The 21,394-nt window shown below is 48.1% G+C and overlaps 1 protein-coding gene across 1 annotated transcript in view; it reads right to left on the bottom strand.

Moving 5' to 3' along the window:
- The window catches only part of LOC115387906 (low-density lipoprotein receptor-related protein 1-like), an 80,184-nt gene that overhangs the window by 10,449 nt on the left and 48,341 nt on the right, over nucleotides 1-21,394 (bottom strand). Inside the window, 38 exon segments of the mRNA XM_030090809.1 lie at nucleotides 9-214; nucleotides 370-557; nucleotides 725-844; nucleotides 950-1,035; nucleotides 1,118-1,301; nucleotides 1,402-1,589; nucleotides 1,966-2,106; nucleotides 2,217-2,339; nucleotides 2,536-2,664; nucleotides 2,802-2,918; nucleotides 3,023-3,145; nucleotides 3,435-3,584; nucleotides 3,692-3,805; nucleotides 3,962-4,081; nucleotides 4,173-4,301; nucleotides 4,770-4,895; nucleotides 6,135-6,327; nucleotides 6,424-6,628; nucleotides 6,725-6,914; nucleotides 10,503-10,877; nucleotides 10,992-11,116; nucleotides 11,230-11,381; nucleotides 11,463-11,589; nucleotides 11,704-11,833; nucleotides 12,070-12,204; nucleotides 12,334-12,465; nucleotides 12,574-12,699; nucleotides 12,896-13,036; nucleotides 13,236-13,385; nucleotides 13,491-13,585; nucleotides 16,243-16,417; nucleotides 17,091-17,318; nucleotides 18,007-18,138; nucleotides 18,295-18,539; nucleotides 18,637-18,801; nucleotides 18,911-19,115; nucleotides 19,984-20,181; nucleotides 21,075-21,320. Coding sequence (XP_029946669.1) covers nucleotides 9-214; nucleotides 370-557; nucleotides 725-844; nucleotides 950-1,035; nucleotides 1,118-1,301; nucleotides 1,402-1,589; nucleotides 1,966-2,106; nucleotides 2,217-2,339; nucleotides 2,536-2,664; nucleotides 2,802-2,918; nucleotides 3,023-3,145; nucleotides 3,435-3,584; nucleotides 3,692-3,805; nucleotides 3,962-4,081; nucleotides 4,173-4,301; nucleotides 4,770-4,895; nucleotides 6,135-6,327; nucleotides 6,424-6,628; nucleotides 6,725-6,914; nucleotides 10,503-10,877; nucleotides 10,992-11,116; nucleotides 11,230-11,381; nucleotides 11,463-11,589; nucleotides 11,704-11,833; nucleotides 12,070-12,204; nucleotides 12,334-12,465; nucleotides 12,574-12,699; nucleotides 12,896-13,036; nucleotides 13,236-13,385; nucleotides 13,491-13,585; nucleotides 16,243-16,417; nucleotides 17,091-17,318; nucleotides 18,007-18,138; nucleotides 18,295-18,539; nucleotides 18,637-18,801; nucleotides 18,911-19,115; nucleotides 19,984-20,181; nucleotides 21,075-21,320 — 6,114 coding nt within the window.

Here is a 21,394-nt window from a genome sequence, read left to right as displayed (position 1 = left end):
TGTTATACCTATGTGTCTGTTGGTTCCATCCAGGCTTGCAAATGCGATGTAATCTTCCCGCGCGTCAGCCCAGTAGATGCGGTCATTGACAAAGTCCAGCGTCAGCCCATTGGGCCAGGTGATCTTATCCTCGATGATCACACTCCTGTTGGTGCCGTCCATTCCGACCCTCCCAATGTGGGGTGTGTCCCCCCAGTCAGACCAGTACAAGTATCTGTTTGGGACATGCTGGGTTAGTTAGGCGAACCGATATTAAAAAACCAGAATTAGAAATTCACAGGGAGTCAAAAATCCGCCGTCTGTCAACTAAATTAGTAACACTGTTTTTTTTCTTCTTCTTCTTTTTTGCTTTTCTTATTGGACTCGTACCCATAGCGCACATCCACAGCCACAGCACGAGGCTCCCTCAGGCCGCTGTTGACCAGAACAGTCCGATATGCTCCGTTGAGTTTCGACACCTCGATGGTGTCCCGTCCCTTATCGCACCAGTACAGGTTCCCTCCCACCCAGTCCACCGCCAGGCCGTCTGGGTTGCTGAGTGATGTTCGGTGCAGGACCTGACAAACAGAGAAACGAGGAGCGTGCATTTTCTGACTTTCCGCCTCATGACGTACAAACCCAACCATAAATAAAAGTATTTGTTTCAAATGTTCCTTTTATAACATCCTACAAGAATATTTTACTGTTGGCTTATCTTCCTCGGGCAAGACGCCGCCGCACTGACCTGGACGTCGCTGCCGTTGATGTGCATGCGTCGGATCATGCTGCCCTGAGTGGTAACATCTGTCCAGTAAATCATCTGCTCGCGGTAGTCGAAATCCAGAGCCACGGCGTTATTCAGGCCCTGTCAAACCGCAGGAGCTGCATTAGTGTTGGGCTGACGACAAAAGCCCCGCGTGACGGGCCGCAGGATTTCTCCCGGCACATCAAAAGCGCCGCGAGGCCTCACCTGTTTGAGTAAAGTGTAGTTGGAGCCGTCCAAGTTGAGCTTCCTCAGGTAATACCGGTTGGCAAAGATGAGGAAAGGTTCCTCGTCTGCGGGGAGGCGGACATCATGTGTGAGCGGATTTACTTTAAACGTTTCACCGAATGTTATTAATCTGTCATGTTTCCCTACCCGAAGTGGATTTGCATATTGTGGGGTTCTCAGGGCTAAGCTGGAAGCCCTCCACACACAGACAGTGGAAGCTGCCGTGCGTGTTGATGCAGCGCTGCGTGCAGGGATAAGTGGTCGTGCACTCGTCTATGTCGACGCACGTCTTCCCGTCGTCCTTCAGGCGGAAGCCGGGGTGGCATCTGCACTGTGGAGGAGCAGCGCACGGAGCAGGTAAAGCCTCAGTCCACACCGCTCCCTCTACCCATCGATTACATCGAGGCGCAATTTCCACATCGCTTCTTTACCTTGAATCCTATTTTCAGGTCTTCGCAGAGCTGCGAGCAGCCGCTCAGTTTGCTGTTGAGGCATTCGTTAATAAAGCAGTTCAGCTCGTCGGAGCCGTCGCCGCAGTCGTCTTTATGGTCGCAGAGCAATGTCTCATTGACGCAGTTCCCATTATTGCAGGCGTACGCAGTGTCATTGCATTTCTTCTCTGTTCCATGAAATAAAGTAATGAAATGTGAAACGAAAAAAAAGGGAAAATGTCAAACAGAGCAGCAGACACAATTTCACAAGTGTTTATCAACTGCTGACAGAGGTTATTTCACTGGTATTGGTAAACTATTCATCTTTATGTATAGTAATATATTCACATTTGATGGACAATACCTTATCCATGTATAATGGAAACACTATATTTATGCAGCATTTATTAGGTATCTGACTTTTTTTAATCTCATCATGCTCTCAGGCTACTTTATGAAAATGAGACATCTGGCTAAATCCACACGCAGTCAGCTTCCATAGATGGAAACAGAAGAAGAAATGTCTGGCAAGTTAAATCAAAACTACGTCTGTGTGCACCTGACCTGGACCGAGGCAGCGTAGATTTTTGGGCGCCTCGTCTGAGTGATCGTGGCAGTCGAAGTCTCCGTCGCACTCCCAGGAGCTCTGAATGAGGCAGCGTCCGTTGGCGCAGCGGAACTCGCTGGGTCTGCACGTCGGATACTCTGCAGCCAGAGAGAGAGAGCGCTAACCGTTATAAACGGCAGGGAGCGGGAGGAAGGCAGAGCTTTTCAAACCGCCCCCGTCAGGGCCGAGGGGTCACGGGTCGGCTTACCGCACTCCTGGGACTCGTCGGAGCCGTCGCTGCAGTCGTTGTCATGGTCACACACAAAGTGCTTGGGGATGCACTGCCGGTTCTGGCACATGAACTCGTTGTTGCTGCACGTGTTGTTGAAAACTGAGAACAATGAAAATATTTGGCGAGTGAATCGCGAATCACACGGTGAAGCATTTATCTTTTTCATTTGTCTTACAGGAAGACAAGTGGCAACGACTCCTGCGCACATTTTCACTAGATTCAGAGTGACGAGTGCTTCACATTGTCAAAACAGGACCGTCAAAGTTGTTTCTAAATTTGCGTGTCACCCACTCACCACAGCCGGCTTTGACGCTCTCGTCGGCTCCATCCGGACAGTCTTTGTCACCGTCGCACTTCCACCGCTGAGGGATGCACATGTGCGACCCCGGACACTGGAACGCCTCCGGGCTGCAGGTTTTAGTCTCTGTGGTGGAAAAAAACATAATCAAACATAAGTAATTGTGGCTGTCATTGATCCGGTGTTTGGTGCATCTTTCAGTCTCCCTGAGCAACGGGTCTCTGTTCAGGTGTTTCTACCAGCGGTTTGCGCGGAACACTCACTGCACTTGGTGTCTTCATCACTGCCGTCGCCGCAGTCGTCCGCTCCGTCACACACCCACCGGTTGGGAATGCAGCGGTGGTTATGACACTCGAACTGGGAGGCTGAGCAGAACTTGTCTAGACGACCAGAGAGAGAGAAACAAACATAAAGAGCACGATTCAGGCGCTGCTGACATGAAGGTGAACGGTCCGCTGCACCGGCCTCTGGTGTCCGAACTCACCACAGTGAGCCTCGTCGGCGCCGTTCTCACAGTCGTTCTCCTTATCACAAGTCCAGCTCATCGGGATGCAGCGTCCACTGGGACAGGCGAAGAAGGGCGTGGGGCACTTTGTTTTTCCACTCCCTGGCAGGGCGCAAGAAACGGAGGGTTGTAAGAGGAAAACATCAAAGGGTTGAGTCGGGATGAAGAGGAAAACAAATTGAATTCACAGTGCAATGCTCCTCAAGGAGAATCACATACACAACAATAATCTAAAGGATGAAAACATTCATTGTTTTGGTTTCTGTTCCTTCTGGCAAAATTCAAATGGGTATTTTTGCTCTAATCCATCTGTGGAACAAAGGAAAAAAGTAATTTCATCTTTTCCTCCAACACTCCCTGTACCTTTGGCTCTGAGATGTTATTAAAATACCTGGGCAGTTTCTTTCATCTGAGAAGTCTCCGCAGTCATTGGCTCCGTCACAGAGCCATGAAGGTGCATAGCAGAGTGTGGTGAACTCGCACTTCTGAAATGTCACTCCCTTCACTCCCAGATGGAAGTAACTGGAGCAGTCGGTGGCGGCTTAACAGAGAGAACAGCACGACTTCAAACCGCAGCCTCGGGGCGGAGTGTTGACTATTACATCCAGTTCAATTATATCCGATGGAGTCTGATATACACGGACTTACTGCAGTTCATCTCGTCGCTGGCGTCCTCGCAGTCCACCTTCTGGTTGCACTTGCTGGAGTTGGAGATGCAGCTGCCGTCTCTGCACTGGAACTGATCGGCTGAGCACAGCGTGGCTGAGACAGGGAGGGAGACAGGGAGGGAGACATGGTGTTTTTGAGAGAGCAGGCGTTTAGAATGACAAGTGAGGAGAAGGAGGAGGAGGAGGAGGAGGAGGAGGAGGAGGAGGAGGAGGAGGAGGAGGAGGAGGAGGGTTGTCCGACTGGACTCACTGTTACAGAAGAGCTCGTCGGAGTTGTCCCCGCAGTCGTCCTGCCCGTTGCACCAAGAGCTGTGCCTCACACAGCGGCCGTTCACACATCGTCTGTAACCTTTCTTACACACCCGGTTGGCTGGGAACCAGACAACATTGGATTCCAATTACAAACATCAACAAGGGGGAACTTGGCTGAGAGTGTTTTGACAGAGGAAGAGTCCACTCACCGCAGTAGGACTGCTTTTCATCAGACTTGTCTTTGCAGTGAGCCATGCCGTCACAGGTCAGGGTGTAGTTCACACAGTCTCCGTTTCCGCACTCAAACTCATCGATGTTGTTGCATGTTGTGTTGAGAGCTTACAAAGACAGAAAAAGGGATTTAGACCTCAAGCTGGTGAAGCATGACAGGTTTTTCAGAGCTGTTTCGGACCCAGGATGCATCTCAAAAGCTGTAAATATCTTTAAACACATTTTTTTTGTGGTTATCTTTACACTCAGATTAGATTTTATTACATGTTTGAAATGTTGGTTGAGTTTGGAGTCACTGCTGACACTGAAGCGCTTCGCTGTCTTGCGAGGCTGTGAAAAATACCCCTGTTGGATCTATCGTTGTCGTGGAAACAGAGGCTAGGATTGGGAAAATCACATATCACCTGTTTTATTAAAAAGGCAACCTCTGAACCAACACACGTTTAGAGCAGTTTGTGATCATTTATAAAATGCCTATTTGAAATCATAAAATACTGTATTTATAGTTAATAGAAAATCAGTTTTTAATGAAAGTTTTGAATCCATTCTTTTCTTGTTTCATGTTTTTGCGTTACCTATGCAGGTGTTGTCTTCCAAAAGTTTCCTGTCACCCCGACAGCTGCAGTTGACCCTTCCCTCGGAGGTCAGCAGACACAGGTCCTGACACCCTCCGTTGTTCACGCGACACAGGGAGAACTCACCTGCACAGACAGGAGGAGAGTCAGACACACGAAGCCAGCAGAGATGAACACACACACACACCTGTCGGAGGAACCCCGACCTTGAGACAGATAAACATATTCCCCCACATGTGCCGTTCACGTCAGCAGAGACGCCTAAATGCAGCGACGGCTCTGCCGCGGCTGGATGCATAATTCAATGTGACTCCAGCTAAATAGGATTTGCAGCTGTTAGAGCGGGCGCTCGCCTCGCATGGCTGCTGTGGGCAGTGAGGCGTGAGAGAGTTCACTGAAGGAGCGAACTCGAGGGAGGAAATAAGGTGGAGAAAATATGTATTGCTTCAAGGGGATACGGACAAATACTGATGTAGAGCCACATTTTAAATAAAGAGAAAAGGCGGACGTAAAACAACCCATGTCATTTTTACTGCTTTACAGGACATTCATGGACAATCTTACAGTAAACACAAACTCTCCCTCGGGTGCACTGGCTGCAGATGGATTATCCCGGGGCTTTAACAGCTGGTGGAGTGAGTCAGGACGAGATCCAAACCACAGAATTAAGATCCAAGATGCTGAGAAAAAGCAAGGTGGAGGAAGAGGCTTAACATCAGAGGTGCAGCCATCCCAACCACCACTGGAGAGCTAGTCAGGAGCGCGAGGAAGGTCTCTGACGGCTGTTTGAGAGGCACAACATCCCCGGGGTTCAGCGGCTGGCTGGGTAAGTTCAAAGCTCCTTGTCAGAACAGTCCCGGTCTCCACTGTGGAGATTCTGGACAAGAAGGCTGGCAACAACCTCAGGAGATGGTCAGAGATGGACGGCAGGATTCAAGGTTACAAGAGCCAGAAAAGAAGCACATTAAAGAGACCTATTGTCAGAAGCATAGAGCAAGAAATCAAAAGAAAAAAACCAGAACTGGCAGGTTTACTGAGCCCAGTAAGGGACTAGCAGGGAGACTTTGGGCAGAAGCCTGAATTTGTAAAATCACACTTGCAGGAACAACTTGGTGACCTGACATTTTCTTTTTTTTTCTGCATCCACCAAACAAGCTGAGCTGTAGTTGAGTCTTATTAAGAGATTGTTTGGAGAAAGAACACTCTACAGGCGTGTGGGGCCGGTCACTGACTTTCAGCAAGACTTTCAGCAAGACGTGTTTCCCTGAGGAAGTGAGATGGAGGCAATTTGCAGAAAGAGTGTATGTGGATAATATGCAACCAATTCAATCTTTCATTTAATGTAAAAAATAAATAAATACTCACAGCTGTTGGTGTCGTTGGCCACGGCGATGATGCCCATCGGCTGCTGGGGGATGTCGGCACGCAGCAGCTTCATGTCCCCCCCGGTGTATTTGTCGGCCCGCAGCACGGCCCTCCTCACCCAGTCGGTCCAGAAGATGTAGTCTCCGTACACGGCCAGGCCAAACGGATGGACGGGCTCGTTCTTCAGCACCACCTGCAAAACAAGTCCCAAATTTTGAGACGACATTCAAAGGGCGAGTAACGGCACGGCTGCCGTCGGACGTGCACAAGTCATATTTGAGTCACTCACGTAGCGCCGAGTGCCGTCGTACTCGCAGCGCTCGATCTTGTCCAGCGTGGCGTCGGAGAAGTACAGTTTCTCGGCGCGGTGGTCGATGGCGAGGCCGTTCGGCGTTCGGATGTCCGTGCCTATGATCACGATGACGTTGGAGCCAGACAGCGTGGCGCGCATGATGCTGGGAGACTGCTCGTTCCAGTTGGTCCAGAACATCAGGCTGCGGGGTGAACGGGGGGGGGGGGAACGTGAACCGGCTGGGTGCGACGTCTCGGCAGGAATCATCGACCATAAGGAGACGGTCAGCGGGCCTCACCTCTGACACTCGTCGAGGACAAAGGCCCTCGGGTGGTCGTCTCCCGACATGGTGACCACGGTGTGCCGGTCAACGGCTCCCCAGCGGCTCTGGTCCACAGTGTGGCGGGTGATGGTGGAGGTGGTGTAGCTGGTCCAGTATAACATGTCCCAGCCCCTGTGGTACGCCAGCCCCTCCACCGAGCCCACGTCTGAAAAAAAAGAGTACAGATCAATGAAGAATGCAAAGAAGAGGGTAAAGGAAAAAAAAAAAAAAACCAGCAGAACAATCCTGTTTTGCATGTGTGGATCTTTTGGCAGCGGCTCAGCGTTGGCAGCCTGCTGTATTTCAGCAGAGTCGAGGCCCTGGACATGACAGCTTCCTGTTAATGACCAAGAACGCTGTGTGTTTCAAGGCTTTTATCCAGCAAATAGCTCAGTAAAAAGGTCACAATAACAGTTACCAGCGAGCACATTACTTTCCATCGTATAAAATCATCAACAGATTAGAGGCAAGAAGGCTTTTCTCTGCTCGGCGGCCTTGAAATGAGTAAGACGTTGCGAGATTCCAGCTCCGAGGGTGAACAGGGAACGGAGAGTTCTGTGGCAGAAGATAAAGAACGTCTGCTCTGTCAGTGACAAAACATATACATAAGAATACCAGAAGTTATTTATTCAGGAGTCTGACCATCTCAATTCTAAAAAAAGAAACAACATTAATCACCACATATTTAAAGTTATGCAACAAAACACTCCTTCTCCATGGCTGTGTTTGACATCGTGGCAGAGAGCTCTGGACCAGAGATCAGAAAGGTTCTCGGCCAGGTGGGACATTACAGCCACACCTCGACATTTCAGCATCCTGGACACGAATCACCGTTTGTTCACAGCCTGCTGAATGAAGCACAGGGACTAAACAACTGAGCGGAGCTATGCAGCTCTCTGCTTCTGCCCGCACAAATCGATGCCCTAAGAATCGATGCAGAATAACATGAAATCCATTCACCCCTATTTCCTACTTTTTTTGGAGCTGTTAATGAATTCTGACGCTCAAGCTTGCAGCAGCCTCTCCTCAAAGTCTTGTGCTTTACTGCAGTTTATTTTTAAATTGTTGTCGAGCGAAGCCAATCTGGATTTCTGTGCTGTTTGCAATAATACAGATAAGCATAAATGGTGGCTCTTAGGCTCAGGTGCTTCTACTGACAGTGATTTTATTGCAGTAGATGTGATAGCAGCTCAGTGCCTGCTATCAGCCAGGCGGTCAATAATTACCCTGATTCAAAAGGCAAACACTTTTTCACTCTGCATGTCTGTGTTTGAAAACTGTATCTGTGTATGATGCATAGAAGTGAGTGTGTTTGTGGATGTGTATGTGTGTGTATAGGTACGGCACTTCCAGAAAATGTGGCGATCCTTTAGAGAAAAAAAAAAAAAGAAGGACACAATGGAGCATGGGAAAAAAGTATGTTTGGCCTCATTAGGCCCTCCCACAGTCAGCCGGCCGGCCCATCTCTGTCCCGCTCTATCGCAATCACTCCAGAGTTCACCCGCCGTTTACGTGGTTTGATTCTCTCACAGCTCTGCCTTCCGACTCCGCTCGCCTTGCTAGTCTCGGGGGATCCCTCTCTCGGAGCTGGGGGGGGGCGGGGGGTCGCTGATTGTGGACTGACGAGCCGCCTTGTCTGATTGAGATGTCACGGGGAGTCGCCGCCTGCTCTGAGGTAACAGGAAGTCTTTTACCTTCCAGCGTTCACTGCTCAGGAATCATGGGTGTCTTTACTTCACTGGAGGTTTTTTCATGATAATCTGTTCCTTCACACCCCACATTTAATACCAACTAGAGCTGCTTGTGAGCTTTCAATGACTGAAAAGATTTATATTATCCTAATATAATAAATAAAATGTAACTGTGGGAATATGAATTGAACAATCCTTTTATTTCTTTCTTTTTTGAATTGTGTTTTTAAACTTCAGTTCTAGCTGAGTCATGTTAATGTGAAGTAATCTGGAGCTATAAAGCTGAATATCTGAGCAGTGCTGTTGACCCACAGCATGTGTAATTATTCCCACATGCATTATCAGTTGTTTTACGACTGGCTGGAGTGTGTTGACCCTACGAGAGGCTACTGTGTTCTGACAGCAGCCGAATGACGACGACTGAAGGCAGGATGCTGCTGGGGAACGCCACGGGCTCCGAGGATCTCCCCGGCAACGGCACCGATCTGGGCCAAGTGGAGCAGGTCCTGGTCCCGGTTCTGGACGCTCTGGTTCTGGTGCTGGGCGTCGGCGGCCAGAGCGTGGTGATGGTGATTTTGTGTGGGCGATGGAGGAAGGGGCCCGGCGGGACGGGACAGTCTCTCCAGAACTCGGTGACGGGCACGGGGACGGACAGACTGCTGCTGGCTCTGAGCGCCGCAGACCTGCTTTTGCTCGCCGTTCTCCCCTTTCATTCGGTCGCGGTCGCCATGCAGCACTGGCCGTTCGGGGAGGTGGTGTGTCGCCTGGTGAGCTTCGTGGGGTCGGCTTGCTCGTCGGCCAGCGTCTTCACTTTAGCCGCGCTGGCCGTGTCTCGCTATCTGACTGTAGTGAAGCCCACCAGGGCGTACAAACTCCTCTCCCCTCGCCGGGTGTCCATAGTCGCTGCGCTCATCTGGGTCCCGGCCTGCTGCCTCGCCGCCCCCCAGCTGGCTTTCCGCTCCGTTCAGGTTCCACGCCAAGTCACCGATGACGTCACTTGCTTTCTTCTGTTCGATCACCAAAAACAGCTGATCTATGGACTGTTCATGTTCCTGGTGAGCTTCTTACTTCCGCTCGTCACCATTGCAGTGGCCTACGGCAGCATCTACGTGTTTCTATGGAGAACTCAACACGCAGCGAGGGCCCCTCAGGTCGAGCGCTACCAGCGCAAAGTCACCAAGACGTCGGCCATGCTGGTGCTGGCGTTCACCGTGTGCTGGCTGCCTTCGTACGGCCTGACGCTGGCTTTACTGGCGGACGAAAGCGTCGCCGCCACAGGGGCGTCGCCGCGCTACGGCCCCTTCAGCGTGTTCGCACGCCTCATGGCCACCTCCTCCACGGTGATGAACCCCATCCTCTACGTGTTGATGTCTGAGAAATTCAGACAGGACCTACTGAAGCTGTTCAAGAGGGAAAAGCAACGTCCCAGCGGGGATGTGGCGATGGCCGACGGCTGACCGGTTTATCATGAAGAACTGACTTTATGTAACTGATGACAAACTGCTAAGACACTGTGGAAATGCTGGCCACTGGGAACGGCAATAAAAGAATTACAAGCAGTAAAGTTCAATAAAATGCTCACCAGGAAACGTTGCTCACAGGAACATTCAACATGTCTACGTATGTACTGGTCTGGTTACTGTATAAATAAAAAAAAAAAAAAATCATCGTTTATGAGTTTGACCAAGAAATTTATGTTGAGCCGAGTGGGAGAGACGATCCTGAATCACGCATTCCTTGTAAAACAGATTAAAGTCGAAAGACTGATGTGAAACATTAACCGTCCACCTGTGTTTTGTTGTACTGAGATAAGTTAAATTAACTTCTATCTCTATGTGGGCCTGTTTATGTCGGTTTATGTTCCACTTGGAAAGTCCAGATTAAAAAAAAAAAAAAAAAAAAGTCAATTTCCTCTGTTTCTAGTCTGGCTACAAAAGCTGGCCGGTTCTGTTTGGATTTCTCCCCGTATCAACTGCAGGAGGGTGAATACACAGCAGATAAACGCTGGAATAAGCTGGGCGGAAGCTGATAACGCAGAAAACAAACGTTAAAAAAAAACTCACTCTCCACGACCGTCTTGCGGTCGGATCCGTCGTCGCTGATCTGCTGGATGTTGCCAAAATGGATATCGCTGAAGAAGACGCGGTTGGCTCCTTTCCCGCCGCCGCCGCGGTAGTCGAAGGTGAGCGCGATGACGTTCTTCATGTGCTCAGGGTCCTCGAACGGCTTTATGGGCGCGTTGAGGTTGTTTTCGTCCGAGAGGTGCACGCTCTTCAGTATGGTGCGTTCCGAGTAGAGCAGGTAGCCGTCGTAGTCGCAGCAGCTGCGGCCGTCTTCGGCCAGCATGCCGTGGGCGCAGGCGCAGGTGCGCTGTCCGTTGCCACGGTAGAGACACAGCTGCTGACACCCGCCGTTGTTGTCTTTGCACACATTTGTTCCTGCAAACATGTAAAAAAAAAATGTATATATTCAATATACTGTCAAAGTAACTAAATGAAATACTGCTGTACTCAGAAAATGCATCAAATAATCTAAAAAAAGGCTGAACACACCTTGCTGTCTGGCCCGGTTGAAGACCTTGATGTCTTTGAGCTGCACCCCGATGCCAGTCCTGAGAGACACGGAGTCCGTGGCGTTCTCTTTACTGCCTCTTTTGATGGAGCCGTTGGCATGAGTTCTGCAAGACAGAACAACAAGCAGCATTAAAGAGCAGCCGAAGGAGGCGTCGGTAAAACATAGAGCGAACACGTCTCTGCCTCAGCGTGAGAGAGTAGGAGGGTTGTGTCTGACCTGTCACTCCAGTAGATGAAGCCCTCAAACACAGACACGGAGAACATGTCCATGTTGTTGTTGGCCAGCACGACCTCCCTGTTCTCTCCCGTCTCCAGGTTAATTCGCTCGATCTTGTCGGTCCTGGCGTCGCACCAGTACAGCAGGCCCTCCTGCGTGCACACAGTGAGTTAACGGAAACAACCCTGATCTCTAATCAGCATCTTGATGTCGGCCGCAGCCTGCTGGGTTACCTCGTAGTCGATGGAGATGCCGTTGGGCCAGCTGATGCTGACATTGACCAGGACGGCCCTCTGAGAGCCGTCCAGCCGGGATCGCTCGATGCGGGGGTACTGGCCCCACTCCGTCCAGAACAGATACCTGCAGCCACAAACACACACAGCTCACAGATCGTTTCCTCGCCAATCAATGCGGAAGTTAATTACACAAGTAAGACAATAAAACAAGAGTTTTCCACTGTGAAGCGGCTCTCACCCTTTCTCTGGATGGACAGTGATGGCGCGAGGCTTGTCCAGGCCCTGGGAGATCACCACATAGCGGAACGAGCCGTTCAGTCGGGCTACCTCGATCACGTCGAAGCCCTGGTCTGTCCAGTAGATGTTTCCTGGGAAGGACAGAAGAAATGCGAAGAACTGCTGAAAGATCCTGTGCAAACACTGATGTATAGTTACAAACAATTGACCCTGGATATTTTTCTTTCACATTAATTAAGCAAGAAGTACATATTTTGTCTTGTTTTCCTCAGTATTATCATTATCATTATTATTTTTATTATTATAGAGGACAAGGCTGAGAGGATGTATTTTACACATAAGCAGTGTTTTCTGTGTTTTTGTTTACCAGCTATCCAGTCGACAGCGATGCCCTCCACCCTGCCGATGCCGTTAGTGACCACATCCTCTCTCCAGGTCTGGTCCCTCTTGGCCCTGCTGATGGTGCTGAGTCCCATGTCCACCCAGTAGATTGTGTCATTGTCTGCAGAAACAAGTGAAAACGCACTTCAGTAAGGCACAGCAAAACATTTCCACAACTTTATTCGATTTGATCATTAACTTGACTATGTCTTGAAAATCTCTGAATTTTAAAGACGGAATAAAAACCTACCAGCGTGGAAATCTATGCCGACGGCGAGGGAGGTGCCCGACACTGGGACGAGGGCATCGGACTTATCTGAGGGGTCTAAAGGAATACCTCGGATGCCCTCGTGCACCGAGTACAGCAGGAAGGAGCCCACACCTGCAAATCGAATATTCCCTTCAGCCTTTGAGCAGTTTGTATTATATTGTTCATCAATGCAAAGTTTTGTGAAATGAAGAGCAGGATTCATTCAGGACAGCGTCGTACCTTCACAGGACTGCTGCCCTCTGCGCAGGCTGTATCCCGCGGTGCACATGCAGGCTCTGGAGGTCGGAGACGTGGGGAGACACAGCTGGGAACAGTCTCCATTGTTATTACTACAGAGATTGGTGCCTGGGAACGCAAACGCACAAAACAAATCAGACACAAGTAATGGAGACATGAACAGATGTGTTTCAGAGGAACAGCCGTGCAGCCTGTGAGACAGACGTCCAGTGAGGAAAAGCACAAATTTTCTTTCCATTATTTTTGCCAAACAATTCAACAGAAACAAATGTTGCACGGGACGATGTGGGGGCCAGCCACGTACCTTTCTGCACGGTTTCATTGTAGATTTTCATATGCATCATGGGAGAAGTGCTGTTCCTCAGGATTTTCCAGTTACCGCCATCCTTTTTGTCGCAAGTTCCGATCTGGTCAGTCCCTTGGTCAGCCCACCACAGCTTCTCTCCTGAGGGACACGACACAAAACACGATGATTCATATTCTCCATTATATCGGCCCTCACAATCATTTCAACCAAATCAGCTTTTCAAGGCAAACACGCTCATTTTGCAGCATTTTCATGTCCAGTTCAGTGAAAGTTCATTAGCTTTTTATGTTCTGTTCAATAAAATCCTAATTTCAAGCGGGGTTTTCTGGAGACTCACCCATGATGGCCAGAGCAGTAGCTTTGGTCAGCTTGCCCCTGACCCCTTCCAGCACCTCCAGCCCGGAGCCGTCCAGCTTACATCGGTTGATGGTGCTGTTTCCCGAGCTGATCCAGTACAGCTCCTCAGTATCAAAGTCGATGGAGAGGCCTGCAGAAACAAAAACAAGTGAGGATGTGCAATAGGCTACCCTGCCACTAGAGGGTGGTGTCTCGCATGCATCTAAAATCAAAAGAGGCGAAGGGCGCCGCTCACCGACGGGGCCTTTCTGGTTGGTAAAGAGGACACTGCGGTTGCTGCCATCTGTGTTGGCCATGCTGATGTTATCCCCATCTGTCCAGTACAGCTTTCTGAGAGAGAACCAGTACACATGAGCAAGAGGCAGGCAAGATTCAGCACGCCACAAAAAGTCTTGGTTGACACTCAGGAAATGTGCCACATGCACTACAATTCTCTTCCCTTTCTTCCCTTATATTTCCAACTTTCAGATCCTTTGCTTGATCTTACAGTAAAAACATGGACAGCGTTTTTTTCTCGGCTATAAATCTAAAGTGAATCTTACCTCTGAAGTCCACATTCCAGTAATTCCACAGACTGAGATCATTCATACTGTATACGCAAACACTGATCTTGAAATGATTTTAATCAGATAAATTCCACTTTTCAAGCAGAAACAATGGCCGGCAGCTTGCCTGACCCTATTTCAGGAAGCATAAAAACTTTAAAATCTCCACTATTTACTATTCCTTTATGGTGAGGTTAAAAGAGCAAGTTTTAAAAAAGAGATAAGCAAACTAAATCCACTTGAAGGTCAGAGGTTTATCTATGGTGCACATACACAAACTGTTTAGGTTATTCTTAAGATTAACTTTTAAACTGTGTTCGTTGCTGAAACAGTTATAGAAACCAAGTTCCAGAATTCTGTTAAGAGCACTCAGAAAAACAACAATAACACATCATTTTGTGTAGCTGTACAAATAACTACTGTTAACAACTGTTACCATATTGAAGGGAAATCTGTTATTCTTGTTTTTTTATTTTTTTTTTGTTCAGAACTTAACACCCTCAACAGAAGCCGATGATGAAGAGGAAATAAAAGCGAGCAAACTGGAACATCCGGCACACACGATGCAGAAGATTTGGTTTAGCAGCTAACAAACAGTCTGACCTTTCATAGTACCTCACCACACGCACTCCCACAAAAAAACTTTCTTTAATCTTACAAACTCCTCAAACGGGTTAAAAAAGAACTAACTTCTCTAAACAGATCCATGCACACGCATGCAAAGAACGCCGGACGGTGCGATTGTGCATCACAGTGTTTAGACTGCGTGTAGTCTATGTTTAAAGGATTTGTATCCACTGCCCCATCATTCACTTCCTGTTAAATCCGACCACATCCACCACGCCCTTCATTCGTTTGTTAAAATGAGTTTAAATAATGCCTCTGAAACAGTTCGACTCCCACATCGTCCCGTTTCTGACACGAGACGCGCGAGGCCTTTCCCTCCCCGACTCTCGCCGACCCCGCCCACTCTTGGTGGGGTCAGTATGTTTATGTGCCAGAAAAAGGAGACGGCCCCGGCATATGGATCCAGCATCTGCTTCTCATTTTCCCCCACGCCAACAATGCTCAGATCGGAAACATTCCTCCGCTTAAGTAGGCTAAGTCCCTCACAGAGAGAGAGGAGTGCATTAAAAAAGATTCTTAAAAAGATGTCCTTCCTTCGCTGATCATAAATACTGAAAAGCACACATTCCTGCAGAATTAAAGCATCTTAATGCAGGCATTATAATCCCACTCTGGTGAATTAAAGACGCTGAGGTCGTGCTCTGTTTGGAGAGGAGAATTTTGATTTTTCAGGAGGGAAGGCGGCGGGGGGGCAATATGGACATTTGTAAAGCCTGGCAGGAAGGGAGAGGATGTAAGATAAACACAGAGAAGAAACTGAAGAGAAACAGAAATAGCGAGAGAGAGAGAGAGAGAGAGAGAGAGAGAGAGAGAGAGAGAGAGAGAGAGAGAGAGAGAGAGAGAAGAGCAGAAGCTAACTGTAAATAATTCATGGTTAGCCGATCCGAGAAGCGCAGAAACTCAACAAACAGAAATAGCGCATCAGAGGAGAAAATGAGAAAGAGAGGAGAAAGATGACACGAGATGAGAAAAGATCGGAACCACAAGCAGAGTGAGAAAACATACAGAGGTCAGCCGGACGCCAAATGACTCTGACTGCATACCGAGGGGAGCCTGACGGCCAGACCCCGTGTGTGTTGTGGATGCTGAGCGTCTGCAGAGTGTCTGAAAGTCATTTCTCAAAAGCTTCAGCTTGTCCACGTGTGACGGTTTTATGATATGTTTGTGTTGTTGGGGACTCTGCGTGCACGCATGTGCACTCTTGTTAACGTCTCTCTGCTGGGGCCAAAAACCCGAGACGCATGACATTTGTGGTGTCTGACCACCCCTGTTATTTCTTTAAGGTTAGCAGTTGGCTGGGGTTGTGTAATTACATCCACGAGGATAATGAGTGTTGGCTTTTGGATTGTCACCTGTACTGGAGTACCATGATGGAGTCAATGAGTGTGACGCACTGGTAATGCCAATTACGTCTTAAAGCTATGTTTAACCTTTGACTACGAGCTGCACTCTTAGCTGGGTTAGACGGAGTTTAGCATAAAGTCTGCATGGAATGAAAGAAAGTCGACGCAACCTCAACCTGACTGCACACTAACCCATGTGGGTCCCGTTAAGGACGTCAACACTTTTCCAGGTGATGACGTGCTCCTACGGTCAGGCTGAGGTTAGGAGGAGGGTAATGTCAGGGTAAGCTAGCAGACAAACAGCAGTTAGAGTTTAGAGCAAGGAGATGCTGTAATATATGTGAGTCAATGCATTGTCCCCATAAAGCACAAATGAAATATGTGAACGTGTGCTTGTGTGTGTGTGTGTGCGTGTGTGTGTGTGTGTGTATGTGTGTGTGTGTGTGTGTGTGTGAGAGAGAGAGAGACTAACCCCAGAATTGGATGCAGCACCAGACAGTGTGGTTTGTCCAAACCCTGGATGACAGCATTTTTAAAGGAGCCATCCAGTCTGGCGACATTAATCTGCTTCTTATTGGCGTCGTAGCTGGTCCAGAACAGGTTCCTGGACACCCAGTCCACAGCCAGGCCGTGGGTGTTGGGGAGATCTGACAAATACGAACACAGAAACATCACAGATTCAATCACACATTTGCAAAGGACGAAAATCTAAGGCTTTTGGCTTCATGGAGAGATTCAGACATCAGACACGATCCCTAACTAGCAGATCACTGGACAAAGGCAGAGCGCCGTGCACGCAGTCAATTACAGTTTGTGCTTCTGGCAAACTGAATGAGTGAAGTTTGCACTGCAACACAACACTGTTTCTGTGTGATTTGTTCTTTTTTCCAACGAGGGTTTGGCCCGTGTGAGCTCTTATCACTGAGGCGCAGTACAGTTAAGCCATGGATATTTCAGGGGACTATAGATTTTTGCACCACTTGTACAATCTTCAGATAATAGACTGAGCTCTGCTGGCCATACTAACATATTCATTTATGCTACTCTGCTGCAAGGAGACGATGGGATTAGAATAAAAAGAAAGGTCATTTTGCATACGAGGGATAAGGAGTGAAATGATTACTTTGTAAAAAAGAAACTATTAAAAGTATAATTATTTAAATTGTGTCATTCATTTCTTTAAATATTAACACTTATGATACTGTTTTTGTCTCATAGCTCATAATGTCACATTTTTTTAAAAAGCCAGAAGAACATATGAAGAAAGAAACGTGGAAAAAGCTGATAAACGATCACAGTTTTCTGCTCCATGCTCCTCACCAGCAGACACCACAGTCTCAACTCCAGTTCCGTTGATGAACGCCCTCTTGATCGTCTGAGTGCGCACGTCCGACCAGTAGATGCGATGCTCCAGGGCGTCGTAGTCCACCACGGTCACATTGTCGATGTCGGGCACGGTGAAGGAGATGATGTAGTTGTAGTACGGGTTGTCGATGTCCACCCCTCTGATCTCAATCTGACGGGCGTACAGCAAAAACTGACGGGACTCTGGAGAGGCAGAAACCCAGATTGAGAGTTTAAACGCAGCTCTGCGGTAAAAGCCAAACACATGAGCACACACTAAATGCCAGGGCCGGCTAATAGCGGAGGACGGATGGATGCAGGATGGAAGACGGGATCTAAACATTATTTCAGCCACTTTAACAAGCAGTTCATGCAATCGCTTCTCCGACTGTAATGACAGTCAGGACAGCGGGAGTGAATTCAATCAGTGCAGATACATTACAGTTGCGGCGGTCTGCTATCGCTAAGCTGTGCGCAGCTTAAATGACAGACGTGAGACGGACAGGGAGAGGAGAGCGTAATGACAGAGCGGGGCTGTATCAGGCAGGCCAGACTAGGTGGTGGGTGCGGAGGCTTGTGGGCCGACGCCTGCAGGAGACAGAATGGGGCTCTCCATCCCATTACCCCTGTAGATAATAGAGAGCGCCGTGCTGAATACTAAAACCACAGACTGAATAAACAAGCCGGCGCTCACAACTGGCAGACAGACACTTCAATGCTCTCCAGAGCTGTCACAGCAAAAAGCCCCTCAGGGCAAAAAAAAAAAAGAAAAAAAAAAGTTTGTTTTTTTTAATCAACTCGATTCCACTTCCTACTTCTCACACTCATGCACAAGGAAAAAGTGTAAATAAATAATTTTGCACAGGGATCGCTCTCGCGTATCGCAGCGTACCGTAGCAAGTGCGTCTGTCAGGGCCCAGCTTCATGAGGTGAGGACAGGCGCAGGAGAACGTCTGATTGTAGTTGATCAGGCAGAGGTGTGAGCAGGGGTCCTTTCCATCCTTAGCTGCACATGGGTTTGGAGCTAGGGAACAGATTTGTGAGGATCACCATGAAATACTGCAGCGTATTGCCATATATTCTTTATGGAACTGCATAATACTGCACACTTCTGTATATTTCTGTATAACTTCATTATAGAAAATGGTAAAAGGGATATAAAATGTAAGTATTTTCTTACCCTGAGGCTGTCTGGATGGATGGTAGACTTGGAGGTCGAAAGGTTGAGTATTGGTTCTCTGGACCACGGTGACGTTGCTGCCAGTCCACTTGTTGGCCTTTGCCAGGGTGTTGGTCCTCCAGTCTGTCCAGTACACTTCTCCACCATACATGGTGACAGCAAACGGATGTGACAGATACTCGTGCCCCCTCAGAACCTCTATCAGTCCAGAGCCATCGTACATGGCCGAGTAAATGGCGTCAGACCTGTGGGCGGGAACATTTTTTTTGTTACAGGTCTGGATAGGAGTGTAGTTCCTGTATGATTATGCTTGGTTGTTTATGTCTGTGAACTCCGTCTGACCTGGCATCAATCCAGAGGATGCGGCGCTCTAGATAATCCACTGTGAGTCCGTTTGGCCAGCCTCCATTTCCAGTTTCTTTATGGATGGTCTTCCTGCCTTGTCCGCTCATGGAAGCGGCTTCAATCCGAGGCAAACTGGCGTCCCAGTCCGTCCAGAAGAGGATCCTGCAGAATCACGTCACAACAGCAATGCAGCCGGACTGTCAAAACCTTTAGCTTTAAAAAAAAAAAAAAAAAAGTAAGTGTTTGGTTTGATGGGCGCGGCAGTGATTACCCGTCCCGTGGGTCCAGAGCGATGGCTCGAGGGTGCTCCACCTCTCCCGCCAGGAGAGTGGTCCTCATGGTGCCGTCCAATCTGGCAACTTCAATCTGATCCAGGTTGCTTTCCACCCAGTAAATGTTTCCTGCTATCCAGTCCACAGCCAGGCCCTCCGGCGTCGCCAGCCCGTACTGGATCACCACGTCGAAGCTGGTTAAAGCTACAGGAACAAACAAACCAGGGGCGATGAAACGTGTCTGTTTTACTATCTACTTAACCCATATAGTAGAAATGACAAACAGTAACAACCAGTTTAATCAGATATCATCTCTTACTGCTCATTAAATGAATAATTTCTTTAAAGGCATTTCAGTTTCCTCGTATGTTCGCAATCAGTGTGTATGGTTAAGTTTTTTTGGAGGCAGGGATTTGCTGAAGACAACCTTTCAGACTGTACTTTAACCCAAAGCAACGATCCGCTCGGCTTTCATATTTTCTGATTATGTAAATTTAATCAGGATTCTGAGGCAACGTTGTGTCACAGACTGTAACACTCTTTAATCAACTGGTTTGATGTTATGTCGAAAACAAAACACAGGTCAGAGCAGCAGATTAAAGCATAAATATAAAAGTGGATCAGCGAGGGGGGGGGGGGGGGGGTTACTCTACAATTACAGAACAGGTCTTAAAAACAAACTATGCGGAATCCTCAAAAGTTAAACAGATGCATTTTCCACTCCATTCTAACCCTTTAATTTTCCACTTGGTCCTTAATCAGAGGGACGAGCCTCATTATTTGAGATGAGTCATTACCCCGTCTGCAACAATGGAAACACACACTTACTGTATGTCGCCTGAGGGCTGCGCTTTTTAAACATGGCGCACTGCTATTTAATGCATATAAATGCAACACATAGAGAAATATTCTTGCTACTGCAGTCATAATTAGGTTGTGTTTGCCAATGCCACTTCTGATGTTTGCTGATAGAACCTGAAATGCCATTCACAGATTAATCCGTTTCTTAAAGAAATGGGGCTGATGGGATAATCAAATAATCAAATATTAATCAACAATCAACTTTGCTCACCTCCATTCTCAGAAAGCTTCCCACGATAGATCTTGTCCTCCACCACGTCGGTCCAGTACAGCGCACTCTGGTTGAGGTGGAAGTCGAGGGCGATGGTGTTTCTCAGGCCCGGGACCAAGACGCTGAACTCGCCTTTATTCAGATCAATGCGGCGAATCTCGTGGCGGTTTGAGAAAATAATGAAGGGTTTGAAAGGATCTGTGGAAAACAAACATTAAAAAAAAAACAAAAAAACACAAAATCATGAGCAACCGGACAGTCAGGGGTTAATAGTTTCGCTTGGCTGCAGACTGCAGATTATGCTGAATGTCTCTACAGCTCGGCATAGAAACATCGCAGCCGTGTTTCACACTGCAGACTGTGACTTGTCCAATAAAAGAGGGGCTACGCTTAAAGTGGCTCTAATCCTGAGTAATTAAAACGTAGTGTAAATAAGACAGCACTTATCTGCAGCTCACAGGCAGCCAGACATGCAGCTGCAGCAGCAGCAGCAGCAGCAGCAGCGGCGTGAATGACAGGGTGCCAGTGGCCAGTTTGTGAGGACTGCTCGTGTTAAAAAAAGCGTCATAAATTTCTGCTTCGTGGTCGGCGAGCTGCTGCAGGGGATCACTGTAGTTTTTATATGGTTGGTAAATTTCAAAGCTGATTAAAAAGAGTGTTTTCTGCTTTTCACAACGAGCCCTTTCAGTGGCGTTAATGGAAAGCTTCTTGATGCATGGTTTGATATTTTAGATTCATCTTTCACATTACAAAAAAAAAAAAAAAAAAAAAATGACCGTTTAAAACCACAACCTCAGTCTTCCTGGGTTTTCTTACTAAGCCTTTTCCTAGCCATGTACTTCACTGTCCAGCACAAAAACTCTTTCTTCTTTTCCTGTTTCCAGTGTTCAGTTTGTTGTCCAAAAGAGGATCACATTTTGATATAATGCCTGTTGTCCAACCACAGTTTCCTGCTTGGATAAGTTCACCTCAGTTCATCCCAGATCTGCACACCCTTCCTCACTCTGAGTCTTGAAGCAAACTCGGCTAATTTCGTCAGCTGTGCAGTTTCAGTTCCTTTCTCTCTCACACCTGTTTCCTCGGCGGCTCACCTGTGCTCTTGCAGTTTTCCATGTCGGGCTCCAGTTCCCAGCCCTCGTAACACGAACATTTCACACTGAATTTGTGTTGTTCGCAGCGCTGACTGCACTTGAGGTGTTTGGCGCAGAAGCTCTGAATCTGACACGTCTTGTTGTCGGGTCCCAGCTCCATGCCCAGCGGACAGGAACAGATCACGCCCTCGCCGGGGGCCACCGTGCAGTTGTGGCTGCAGTCGCCATTGTCCAGTGAGCACAGGTCTGCAGAGCAGAATATCAACAGATCTACGCATGAGCAATGCTTTTATGATTGACGACGCAGTGTTTCTCTTGCT

The sequence above is a fragment of the Salarias fasciatus genome, chromosome 5, assembly GCF_902148845.1.
Source record: "Salarias fasciatus chromosome 5, fSalaFa1.1, whole genome shotgun sequence".
Lineage (NCBI taxonomy): Eukaryota > Metazoa > Chordata > Actinopteri > Blenniiformes > Blenniidae > Salarias > Salarias fasciatus.
This window is presented reverse-complemented; position numbering and strand designations above follow the sequence as displayed.